This window comes from Xenopus laevis, chromosome 1L (assembly GCF_017654675.1).
Source record: "Xenopus laevis strain J_2021 chromosome 1L, Xenopus_laevis_v10.1, whole genome shotgun sequence".
Lineage (NCBI taxonomy): Eukaryota > Metazoa > Chordata > Amphibia > Anura > Pipidae > Xenopus > Xenopus laevis.
This window is the reverse complement of record NC_054371.1, coordinates 122244286-122257368: the sequence shown is the minus strand read 5'-3', so window position 1 is coordinate 122257368 and position 13083 is coordinate 122244286. Positions and strand designations below refer to the sequence as shown.

Genomic DNA, 13083 nt, shown 5'->3' with positions numbered 1-13083 from the left:
CTCTAACTTTTTGCAACATGACAAGAAGCAGCAGATGAAACTCGAAGCAAAATGTGTCGAAAAAACAAATGTATCTCTTGTAAAAAGTTGCTGTATGGCAAAATCTCTCTCGGTGTAACTTGACATTAAATTTTGACAGAATTATCTGAAAATGGAACCCCCTGACTGTTCTCACAACATTTTGGTCACTATTTTCATTGAGTAACGGAGTAGCACTGTGAGAGGCTGATGGCACAACAAATGTTGCATTTCTTTTCAATTGTGACATTTCATAGCTCATTCACACAAACCAAAAGATTCTATCACCCATCAGAAAGTAAATATATATATATATATATATATGGCACAAAACTTGACACAAGTGTATTAACTTGTTAATAGTGAATTGCAATTTAAATATCTGTGGGCTTTATATCAATGAAATGAACAGACTTGGATGCAGGGGACCCCCCTTGCAAGTGCAGTTGGCAAGTCCCTGTTATTTGTATTAGCCCTTCCCCAGGCTATAGTTAGGCAGCTGCACACCCTCCCAGACTTACTTTCTTGTTGAGCTTGCAGTTAGCCGAATCCCTGGAGCTCCTGAGACTCGCCTTGGCCAGCACTACAAGGAAGGCTGGCAGGAATAAATTCCAAATGATTACCATCATAGCTCAGAGGCTAAAGAATTGCCCAAAATTAGTCAAAAGAAACGAGGAGCACTGTTGCCAGGTCTGCTCTGCTGCGAACTAAAGTGAAATGACAAATAATAGCAAAAAATCCATGAAAACGAATCCATGCAGTCCGGGGTGTCAGCGCGGACCTGGGCTGATGCTATTGCTCCCGATAACCTTTGCGGCCAACAGTAAGCGCAGAAGGTGAAAGCGAGTGGCCCGGGGTGCCATAGTGGCGGGATGTTGGGCTCTGAGGTAGCGAACTAGCGCGTCACTTTGGCATCTTTCCCTGGTATCTGCCCGAGTGTGATGAGTTAGGGAACCACATCCACATGCCCCGAGTAAAACTGAAAGTTGTGGGAGGAGTCCGGGAACTTGTATTCCTCCCTTCTGTGGCATTTGCCTTTCTCTAAATTACGTGTCCCCTCCTCTGTCCCATTACCCCTCCTCCTACTGCCGCCAGACTCTAGGTCCGGAATAAATGCTCTATGTAAATGGACACGGGCTGTGACCTGCAGTCTGACTGATCAAGTGGTGTCGGCTAATTTTCCCTGATATTAAATACCTCTGCAACGTGTATTGTTTGTCCCTAGTAGCAGCCAAATGGACCTGGGCAGTGTTGGACTGGGACACCAGGGGCCCACCCAAAAACCAGGGGCCCACCAAAAAACTTAGGCAGGAGCCAACTCTCAGCGCTATTATTCTTCCTCTTCTCACTCAACCTCTATATGCTTTTTCTGTTTTCTTTACATACTATAATCTATTATTCCATCTATTTAGCCTCTTTATACTCATAGAAATAGGAAATAGCCATGAAATAGGCCAAATATTTAGCAGCATGAGGGCCCAGGTCACCTGGGCCCACCGGGAGTTTTCCTGGTATCCTGGTGGGCCAGTCCGACACTGGACCTGGGGTACATGCTAGTTGCCACAGATTGTCCACATCAGTCGCTGCTTCATGATACTTTAGGCTAATGGTGCATGTAGCCAATGGGATAAAATGCCTTTGACTGCCTCCTACAGTTCCAATTGTCTTCCATAGCACTTCCATAGCACTTTTCTCCTGAAAAACACCAATGTGAGGTAAATAAGGTTCTGCAATGGTTGAAAAACACCAATGTGAGGTAAATAAGGTTCTGCAATGGTTAAAAAACACCAACGGGCAGATTTACTAAGGTTCAAGTGAATTTTCGAAGTAAAAAAGTTCGAACATCAAAGTAATTTTTTGAATACTTCGACCATCGAATAGGATACCAAGACTTCAAATTTACTTCAACTTCGGATTGAAGTAAAAATCGTTCGAATATTCGACCATTCGATAATCGAAGTACTGTCTCTTTAAAAAAACTTCGACTTCAATACTTCGCCAAATTAAACCTGCCAGAGTGCTATGTTAGCCTATGGGGACCTTTTATAACCATTTTCTAAGATTTTGTACATGAAGGAAAATCCTTCGATCATACGCTAAAATCGTTCGATTCAAAGGATTTTCATAAATCCTTCGATCGTTCTACCGCTAAATTAGGTGAAAAATCCTTCAACTTCGATATTCAAAGTCGAAGGATTTAAATTTAAATCGATTTTCAAAGTTTTTTTAACTTCGAAATTCGACCCCAAATGTGAGGTGAATAAGTCTGCAATGGTTGAAAAACACCAATGTGAGGTAAATAAGGTTCTGCAATCGTTGAAAAACACCAATGTGAGGTGAATAAGGTTCTGCAATGGTTGAAAAACACCAATGTGAGGTAAATAAGGTTCTGCAATGGTTGAAAAACACAAATTAGCCTTAAAATGTAACGTGCTACTCTAATTCATATAGCAGGCAGGGCCGAATTTACATAGCGGGTGTCCCTAGGCCTGCTGTCGTTTGTCGCTCCTGTCCCCTCCTCACATATGCAAATTTAAATCAGGTCTGGAGCACTGGGGATGGGCACACAGGAGATTGTAAAAAAAAATATTTAAATATTTAAATACGGTATATAAGACAATATTTCACACGCATTCCCAGTGTTTTTGAACCAATATGGATGTGGTTGGACGACATGCAGCCCCTCTAAAATCCTGCTGCCCTAGGCCCAGGCCTTGGTGGCCTTTATACTAATATTAGTCTGTCACCAGGGTCATCACAAGCTAATTAACCTGCTTATTTTTGGAGTGGGAGAAAGATGGAATAACCAGAATAAGCAGGGAAGCCATTCAAACTCCCTTTATATTAGTGCTAAGATGGCAGAACCCAGCACTGCAATGCAGAAATGCTGACCATTGAGCCACTGCATCACCCTAAGGGCTCTTATACACAAGCCTTTACTCATATGTCCCCGTGCAGTGCTGTGGGTATAGGCCACATAGGAAAAAATGGGCTCCTTTGCGATTTACAAATCCCCCCGCACAAGAATGCACAATTATATCTGTGTCCCTTATGGGCCCAAATGACTGAAATAAAGGCAGTGGCTTGAAGGCAAGTTATAATGAATACCTTTTGCAGAATTTGGGCCAGAAACTTCAACACAAATTTTGACAAAAGATGTAATATCAAGAACCTTAAATTTTAACTGAAAGTAATATATAAGCTTGTATAAAAAGCACAATTATATCTTTTACCTGGAACATGTATTAAGGTCCATGTTATGTACATTCAGGTATTCCTCTAAAAGTTAAGTTAAATCATTCATTGTGTATCAAACTTTTTTGACACTTACAGAGATTCAGATCTTTCTGTATATAACCTTTTAAGTGCTGATATGAGTTTATTCTAAGAATTTGAGCAAAAAAACACACTATATTCTACTGCATGGAGTCCATGGACTACCCACACATTGGACAACTTTGTTGATATCCGCAGCATTGGACTGGGGGGGTCCAAGTCCACCAGGACTCCAGCATTGAGGACCACACCTTCCACTGCCCTTTGCCCCAGCTGCAACACCCCTCTGCCCTCTACCCCCATCAGCGCGTACCTCTTCTCTCTGCTCTTCACGATGAGAGCAAGGGGAAGTCAGGGAGCAAAAAAAAAATCTAATTTGGCCATGAGGAGCAGGTCTCGAATGCCAGAGCCCACCAGGTTTTTTCTCGGTGTCGCACTGGCCTAGTCTGACCCTGGATATCAGAATATGTACAATTTGGCCAAACAGTTGGATGGGCAAATTGCAATTGTAGATTAGCTATTTCAACTGATTGGCTCATGATTTGACTTGATTGGTTAAATCACTTGGTAGGGGTTCTCACACATAGACTGATGACCTTACTGTGTTCATACACAGGGCAACTGTAGTGATATGTTACTTATCAGCCCATGGGCCAAATGGTCAGATATTGCCCCATGTGGTCATCCACAAGGATCTCCAAAAGGAACATATTGGTTTGTTACTTTACATTTGTAAAAGAGAACGAAACATATAATTGAATAAGGAAGAAAATAAAACTGTAAGTAATAGATACATTTTTAAAAAAAACGGAAAAGCAGAACAGAGATGCTTTTTTTAAGGAGAGATTTATAGGTTACAATTTCCAAAAAAAAAATTCTTAAAAACGTGCTTCAGTTTTTTCCAAATTAAATTAATTTGTGGTATTCCATAAGTAATAGAAAACTGCACAGAACTAACTAATTTGTTGTGGATAGGATCATTTTCCCATATCAGTTTTTCAGCAGACTAGAGCTCCCAAGATCCTGGGGATAGCGAAGCAACATTTTTGGGGCTAGTATACATTACCTGGAATACGCCATGGTCACAAGAAGCACAGGAACTGGGTGCTGCTCAATGTTTTCTACATAAGTGTGCATAATTGCAACTACTGATCATTATTGATTTATGTACCTTATGGAAAATTCATTATTGTAAAATCTTTCTCTCTAGAGCCATTCTCTCCCTTTGCCAAGTCTGTTGGTTCAACCCCACTGCCTTCTGCTCACAGCTTGAGATGCTCTGCTCCCTCTTGTGCTTAAATACATGACTCCAAGGTGGTTGTGCATTATACCCCATCATGTGTTCCACATCAATGCATTATATGTTGCTACTATATGCTAGCCAAACAGTGTTTTGCTTACTTTTAAAGATGCATATATAAATATATTAATTTGCCTCTCATGTTTTACAAAACTTTATCAGGCAATTGAAGCTGGACTGCTATATACCTCTGTGTCGGCCAGTGCTCGTTTATAATGTCCTTGTCCTTTGCAAGAGGTGATATAGGAACTAACAACATTACATTATTTTAAGGGTGATGGCATACTGAAGATTCCGGGGAGATTAAATCTAGAATTGAATCTCCGGCGGGATGGCATTTGGAATGCTTAATTTTCCAAAGTCGCCCAAAGTTGCCTCACGAGGAGACACGGGGCAACTTCGGAAACCGAAACGATCCGAGTGCCATCCCGCTCATTCCACTTTGTAATGCCTCTGGAGGAAACTAAGGGCAACTTTGCAATATATTGGTTTTACCACCAGCGATTTCAGATATTTCCAATGGAGACACATTTTTGATTTTGCGCATAAATAATCATGGGCAACAAATCTCCCCGTTGGCCACTGCCCTAAGAATGATATTTAGTCAGTTCAGAGCATGTAAATGGATTTTTTAATTTCTCCCTGTTTATACTGGCCAGGCAGGAGCAATGGAGTTAATTGGTTTCTGGTGAAATTGGCCATTGTGTGTGCATGCCTTTGTAAGGAAACTTTAGATTGTATTTGAAAACACACAGAGAACTGAAGACAGAAGGGATTTTGTCAAAAGGCTCAGAAGGGAAAATGTCCCGAAACTTTTCTAAAGAATAAAATGGCAGAAAAACACACTTGCCTTAACCTGGCCAAGAGAAATTCTACCTTCTGAAATAACATTTCATTATGCCAAATCAGAATATTGCTTCATGTAATGTCATTACTTTTTAATGTTAGTATTCAGTTTTGGCTTTGCTGTGTCTTGATTTTTCATTGTAGTAAAAATGTGACACCTGGGGGCAGATTTACTAAACTCGAGTGAATAGTTCGAATAAAAAAATATTTGAATTTCGAAGGATTTTTTTGGGTACTTCGACCATCGAATTGGTCAAATTCGATCGAATTGAATGATTCGAACGATTTGAAGTAAAAATCGTTCGACTATTAGACCATTCGATAATCGAAGTACTGTCTCTTTAAAAAATACTTCGACTTCATACTTCGCCACTTTAAACCTAACGAGGTGCAATGTTAGCCTATGGGGACCTTCCCCAGCAGTTTTTTTTGATTAAATAAAAATCCTTCGATCGATTAAAATCGTTCGAATCGTTCAATTTGAACAATTTCATCGTTCGATCGAGCGATTTTTATTCGATCGTTCGATCAAAGCTTTTGCTCTAAATCCTTCTAATTCGATATTCGAATTCAAAGGATTTTTACTTCGACCCCCTGGTGTTAAGAACTCATGTCATTTCTACAGCTAACATTTGTTCTACTGCTATGGACTCAGTTTGAACTGAATATATTTAAAGTGTAACTATAAGTCCTAATCCCATATAATGCTCCATAACAGCTACAAATAAGAGCTACCAAAAATATGCCACAGTCCTAATATATTCCAATATACATTAATTATACATTTTCAGTGTTTATAGTCTTTATAATTACAATTTAATTTACAGGTTTGGGATCCGTTATCCGAAACCTGTTATCCAGAAAGCTCCAAATTATGGGAAGGCCATTTCCCATATACTCCTTTTTAATCAAATAATTGAACATTTTAAAACATATTTCCTTTTTCTCTGTAACTATAAAACAGTACATTATGCTTGATCCCAAATAAGATACAATGAATCTTTATTATAGGCAATAGAATTCTAATGTTTAAATCATTTTTCTGTAGACTTAAAGTATGGAGATCCAAATTACTGAAAGACCCCTTATCTTGAAAATCCAAGGTCCCAAGCATCCTGGTCTAGATAACAGGTCCCATACATGACTTCAGCACTGTCAGCAATATTTATTTTAGACTGATTGACACTAATTAAAGTTCACATAAAGATATCTTTTTTTTTATTCTTATATTGTTTTCAGTTTTTTCTTTGTTTCTACGTGTTTTTTTTTATTGGCCTTATTTAGGCCATAGGTTTGTTATATTGTATAATATTATATTTAAAATATAAGATATTTAAGAAATATAATAAGATATTTCATTGACAAGAATACCTTATGACTTTTGACTTTCTTAGCAGAGAATTCATCTACCAACTTTCATGATGTTAAAATGTGAGTAGTTTAAGAAAATATAGTAAGGTGTTACAGGCAAGCCAAAAATAGCAGTTCATTAATTAAAAAAAATAAAGGCATGAAAGAAACAAGCTTAACGAGCCATTAATTAGGCCAATGTAATCCAATTTATATTAAATTACTTTTCATTACAAAATTTAAATAAGCTGAATTTAAATAAGAAAACATTGTTTTGTCGCAATAAAACTTCTGTTCCAGCAGTGTATGCATATAGAAATACATCTATAAATATATATATATGTGTGTGTATCTATCTATCTATCTATCTATCTATCTATCTATCTATCTATCTATCTATCTATCTATCTATCTATCTATCTATCTATCTATATAATATTCTGTGTACAGCAGAAATAAAGGATAGATGGAGCAAGTAGGAACACATTTCACATTTACATGTTAAAAACACAGTCTTATGAATGGCTAAGTACTTCACCTTGTAAAACTGAGGTGATCCTAGTGTTTTTCAAATCTGTTAAAAGGAAGGAAATTGTTTAAGGTGTGTAAATCCATGTAACCAAATGATTTAATTAAGTTATTTCCTCTTTGCACTGACCTTTCTATTTTACTTGTGAATAGGTAATGATTGCCTTATAATGAACTTGTTAAAGATGTGTTAAAAGAGTCTTCTATTTACACTAAACTAAACTGATCACTTATTAGCACACATACTTGTTGCTGGTTAGTTTCATGCCCAGCTGAGCGGATATTTAGAGGTGTTATTGACTGTAATAGTCCCAGCTGTGTATTCTCTATGTGCTTGCCTGCTGAAAATAAATACTGTGGCACTAAGGCATACATCTTTAATTAGACTTTGTTGGCATTCATAAGGTTTCAGTTATAACCACGATACTTGCTTGTTTTGAAAGGAAAGCTTAGCTGCAAATTGGCCTTTAGGGGGTCTACTAATTGAAGGTCAATAGCAAGTTTTTGTTAAAAATATCCAAAGCGCAGTCTTTTTCTGTTTTGACTATTATTAATCAGCTTTGTCAAAAGTCCAAGAACACCTTGGATGCTGATGTTACATGATAACTGATTCTTCATTCTTCGCAGAACGTGTATGGCCACCTTTACTCAACTTACCTAACAGGCAAAACCATACTTTACGTTGGAAACTTCTGTAACTTACATAACAAGCAAGGACAGGGCAGAGCAGCTTGTGGGGTAGTTGGGTGAGGAGGGTTTAACTTGGGTCAAACTCCACTGACCCCCGAAAAAACTAAAGTTAAATACCACTGCCTCCCAATAAACTGACTGACGTATTAGCACATTATTTAATTGTTTTTACTATTTATATGAACTACTATTGACTAGTTATTTGTCCCACAATAAAGATTGTAGTTCTGTATAATATAGATTTCCTAAGGCAGAACTGTGATTGACTATCCACAATTCCTAGATGATGAGAGTGACTTTAAATCACTGTGGGGTATCAGATGTACTATAAAATTACTAGTGTTTAGTGATGCCATCAGTTATAATCTGTTTTAAGCAATGCCACCTTTGCTTTGAAGCTTTTGTTACAAAAAAGGCAATGTACCCCTTTTTAAATTCAAACCAATATATTAGAAGCCACATTGAAGTTATAAAGCATTTCATTGGCTTATTTATTAGTCATTATTTTGTCTTCAGTTACATAAATATTTAGAAGTAGGGAGCTTCTAAATTTACTTGTGTATTAGTGTTTTAGCAGTTCATAATGCATGAATTTACTATACCCTATAACCACACTTTAAATGTTGGTTGTTTTTAAACATCACTTCTATATAAGGGATCAGTTCAGACCAATGCATTGGTCAAAAAACATATTTGACACCCCAACAGAGATATTACATCAATACTTAGTTCCTTTTGCAAATGTAACAGCCTCTAGACGCCTCCTATAACCTTTGATGAGTGTCTTTATCTCTCCAGTTCAGTTCAATTTGATGGCTGCGGAGCATGGACACCCGGCTTCAAATCATCCCATAGATTTTCGATGATATTCAAGTCTGGGGACTGTGACAGCCATTCCAGAATATTGTTCTTCTCCCTCTGCATAAATGCCTTTGTAGATTTTGAAGTGTGTTGTTGGAATATTCAACCCCAGCATAACTTCAACTTTGTGGCTGATGCTTGAACATTATCCTGAAGAATTTGTTGATATTGGATTGAATTCATCCGACCGTCGACTTTCAAGGGCCCCAGTCCCTGAACTAACCACACAACGCCACCGCATGATGGAAACTCCACCAAATTTGACAGTAGGTAGCAGGTGTTTTTCTTGGAATGTGGTGTTCTTCTTCCTCCATGCAAAGCGCTTTTTGTTATGACCATTTTTTTTTTCTCATCAGTCCAAAGCACTTTGTTCTAAAATGACTGTGGCTTGTCTAAATGAGCTTTTGCATACAAGCGACTCTGTTTATGGCGTGAGTGTAGAAAAGGCTTCTTTCTCATCACCCTGCCATGATGTAGAACAATGACACATCTGCATCAAAGATGTTCTTGCAGGTCTTTGGTGATCTTTGGGTTGTCTGTAACCATTCTTACAATCCTCTGCATATGCCGCTCCTGTATTTTTCTTGGCCTGCCAGACCTGGGTTTTACTGCAACTGTGCCTGTGGCCTTCCATTTCCTGATTACATTCCTTACAGTTGAAACTGACAGTTTAAACCTCTGAGATAGCTTTTTGTAGCCTTCCCCTAAACCATGATACCGAACATTCTTTGTTTTCAGATTTTTTGAGAGTTGCTTTGAGGATCCCATGCTGTCCCTCTTCAGAGGAGAGTCAAACAGAAGCACAACTTGCAATTGGCCACCTTAAATACATTTTCTCATGATTGGAGACACCTGCCTATGAAGTTCAAGGCTAAATGAGCTAATCCAACAAATTTGGTGTTGGCAGTAATCAGTATTGAGCAGTTACATGCATTCAAATAAGCAAAATACTGCTTCACTATATAGAGGAAGAAGTGCCAGAGTGAAAGTCAAAACTCTGTCCATTAATTTGCTTAGGTGACCTAACATGTATGTGTGCACTGTGAATTGTATGATCTCCGAGGGAGGCCTTAGAACTTGAGATGGAAATTGTCTATGCATGATTACCCAATGGCACATACTGCTAGAAATGTATTCTTTTATGAAAATGGTTTATTTAGATGAAGCAGGGTTTTACATATGGGCTGTTTTATGTGAAATATTTTCATACAGATCTACATTGATCGTAGTTATAATTTTCAGCTTTATTTTCATATAAAATATGTAATTTTAAAAACCCTTGGTTTTTTTTTTGAAAATGTATACACTTGCAGATACTATAGTGGCTGAAACAGACTGAGCTAGGAACTGTGTATTGATCACTCTTTTTTGTGTGTATTTGTAAAATGTATGGCATTTAATAGCACTTCCATAATACCTGAATTAACATAGATGTGCTCATGAAATGCCATTGTGACCTCAGAGTTGCATTCACTATATAAACACAGCATTCTGTGGTCTTTCAAAAAACTAACATCACTGTGTACAATTCCAAGAATTTGCTAGAGTGGTGTAAAAATCTCCACTGCTGGACTCTGCTGCAGTGCACAATTATATTCTTGATCATTTTGTGTATCCTACTTCAAGGTCGCCATCAGCAAACATGGGGCCCCATACAAAATTTTCTGGGCCCCGCCCAACACCACAGGCCCTGCCCCAGACTCCACACACCCAAACCACAGTAAAACATGTAAACTAAAGTAAAATTAAAACCAAAATAACCAAACATGAAAGCTAAAACCCATTGGTGGCCAAGTTTCCCCTACAAGTTAAAAAAAAAAACATTGGTGGCCAGGCCCCCCCTTACAAGTTAAAAAAAACATAGGTCAGAAGCCCCATAAACATTTTTTTTTAAAAATTGGTGGCGAAGCCCCCCCTTACAAGTTAAAAATGCCATTGGTGCTCAGGGCCCCCCTTACAAGTAAAACAAAAGCATTGGTGGTCAGGTGCCCCATAGAAAATAAAGAAAAACATTGGTGGCCAGTGCCCCCTTACAAGTAAAAAAAAAAAAAATTGGTGGTCAGTGACCCCATAAAAAATTTAAAAAACATTGGTGACCAGGGGTTTAATTAAAAAAACTAAAAAAACTATTGGGGTTCTTAGGTTCTTCCTTGTCCTCAGCGATGGCAGATTCTTCGACTTTCTTCCACAGCATTCGGCTCCTTTCGGCCTTCAGGTCTTTCTGCCACTGCTGCTTTGGGTCCTTCCACTGCCGAGTCTTTCCACCACATCTTCCTTTGTGAGTTGCCACATATTTTTTGGGGTGCCAGCCAACAGGTCTGGGCCAGGCCAATCTGACCCTCAATGTTTAAATCTAGAAGAAGAGTAGGTGCTGTTATTGCAACAATGGAAAGACCAACCTGAAGGAAAGACCAACCTCATATTAAAACCCTTGGCTTGTGAAAGCGATTTTGTTCCCTATCAACTGGGAGAAGGATGCTGGAAGTTTTTCATCTATAATGTTTGGTGGACCACAGGCTGCCCAGTATTTTGAACCAACATACTGAACATTACTTCATTATAATAGATTTCAATGTAAGTTCAGGGGCATCCCTCAGTAGCCGGCCTAACCGGAAAATTTATTAGTGTGTTGACTTGTTGCTCCCCAGTGATTTTAATCAATTGTTGAGCTGAGGGAGTAACAATGTAATGCATAGCTAGGCATGCTCTCGCCAAATTACAATGCTTTTATCTCCCTAGAATGCAGCTTTTTAAAGAAGCAGTTAAACTCCACAACCAAGAAATCATTGTAGCAGTCATACCTCCTCCAGCCAAGTCTCCAGTTCCCACAATTCCCTTCACGCCTCTTCATGGGTTCGTTAACCAAGGAATTGTGAGGAAATTGAATCTTGGTGGAGCAAAACTGGATTCTGCTTTACTGTTTGAAGAGCCAGGAGAAACACTGCAAATAATAGAAAGGGGAGTTTTCTAGATAGAATCACATATGTAAGGCATGACAAAACCCCGGCTTTGTGAGGGATCTTTAATTGGACCTTTGCTATCTTGACACCGTCAGTCTTTGGGTGCCAAGAGCATTCTCACAACAGTGGAATTAATACAATTAATTTTACATTGATAGCATCTAGTAGTGCACATTACCACTAGTTTATATGGATTTGACAGCTGCTGAGAATAAAATATATTCCCATCTGTCAGATCTGTGTTTTAACTCCTATCTGCCTGGATCCAACACAGTCTTTAAATAGGAATTGGAATGTATTGTTTGGAGGGACTTGTCTAACCAACTAGTGTTGCCCTGTAAGTACTAGGGACTATATATTTGATGTCTGTATAACTTTGCTAACCCTTATCAGACAAATTAATAAAGACAAACAGGAAATAATCCCTTCTATGTGACAGAAGGAGGTGGGATTGACCAGACAATTGACAACAGGTGCACATTGTCTTACCTGATATGTTATTCCAGTAGCTATTTTATGGCTTCTCATGCCCTTTTTAGCACCACTACTCTTCCAATTATTTGCATGCACACACCTCTTCCTAAAGGACTATTATACTGTCCTTGTTTAAATATTTTATCAGAATGTATAGCCAGGTTCCTCTTGTTTTAGCTTCCTTAGTCTGGATAGGTTTTTCTTATTCATCTTACAGTTTTAGTCTTCTTTGGTTTTCACTTCCCATAGTTATCATATTATGTTATAACCCCTGTATAAAAAACCCTTTTGGTCAAGGGGGGCTGTAAAAGTTATTGGGGTTATGGACAGTTAAAAAAATCAGAACTGCAATACTTAAAGCTTTGCTTTGTATGTAAAAATATGCATAGAAGTTATATTGTCTGCTTACCTGAAGTTTTGTTTTGGTTTTGGCATACGCCCAACCTGAGACTGATGTAAAAATGAGTGCTCATTTGCTATCAAAGGTGCAAAGTACCAAGTGCTTGGTAACTGAATTATGTTCAGGTAACTACAGATAACAAAAGATAGATTGCATGCAAATAAATGACTACAGATAGATTAGTAACAGGAGATTAATAAAATAAGACATTTCCAAAGCTGAAAATATTTTTTCCTAATGCAATTAGTGAGTAAACAGCAGGGAAAATGGGAAAAAATTGTATACATTTAAGTGAAATAAGCAGGCAAGACAGCAGCTTTGGGCAACATATAAAGGTGGTGTACTTCAATCCCTACTTCACAAACTCCATCCTTCACCTT

General features: G+C 38.2%; 1 protein-coding gene across 1 annotated transcript in view; it reads right to left on the bottom strand.

Moving 5' to 3' along the window:
• Positions 1 to 1046, bottom strand: part of LOC108713414 (metalloprotease TIKI1) — a 70485-nt gene extending 69439 nt beyond the window's left edge. Inside the window, exon 1 of the mRNA XM_018256864.2 lies at positions 540 to 1046. Coding sequence (XP_018112353.1) covers positions 540 to 647 — 108 coding nt within the window. The 5' untranslated portion in view covers positions 648 to 1046. The remainder of the gene's footprint in view (positions 1 to 539) is intronic.
• Positions 1047 to 13083: the final 12037 nt, after the last annotated feature.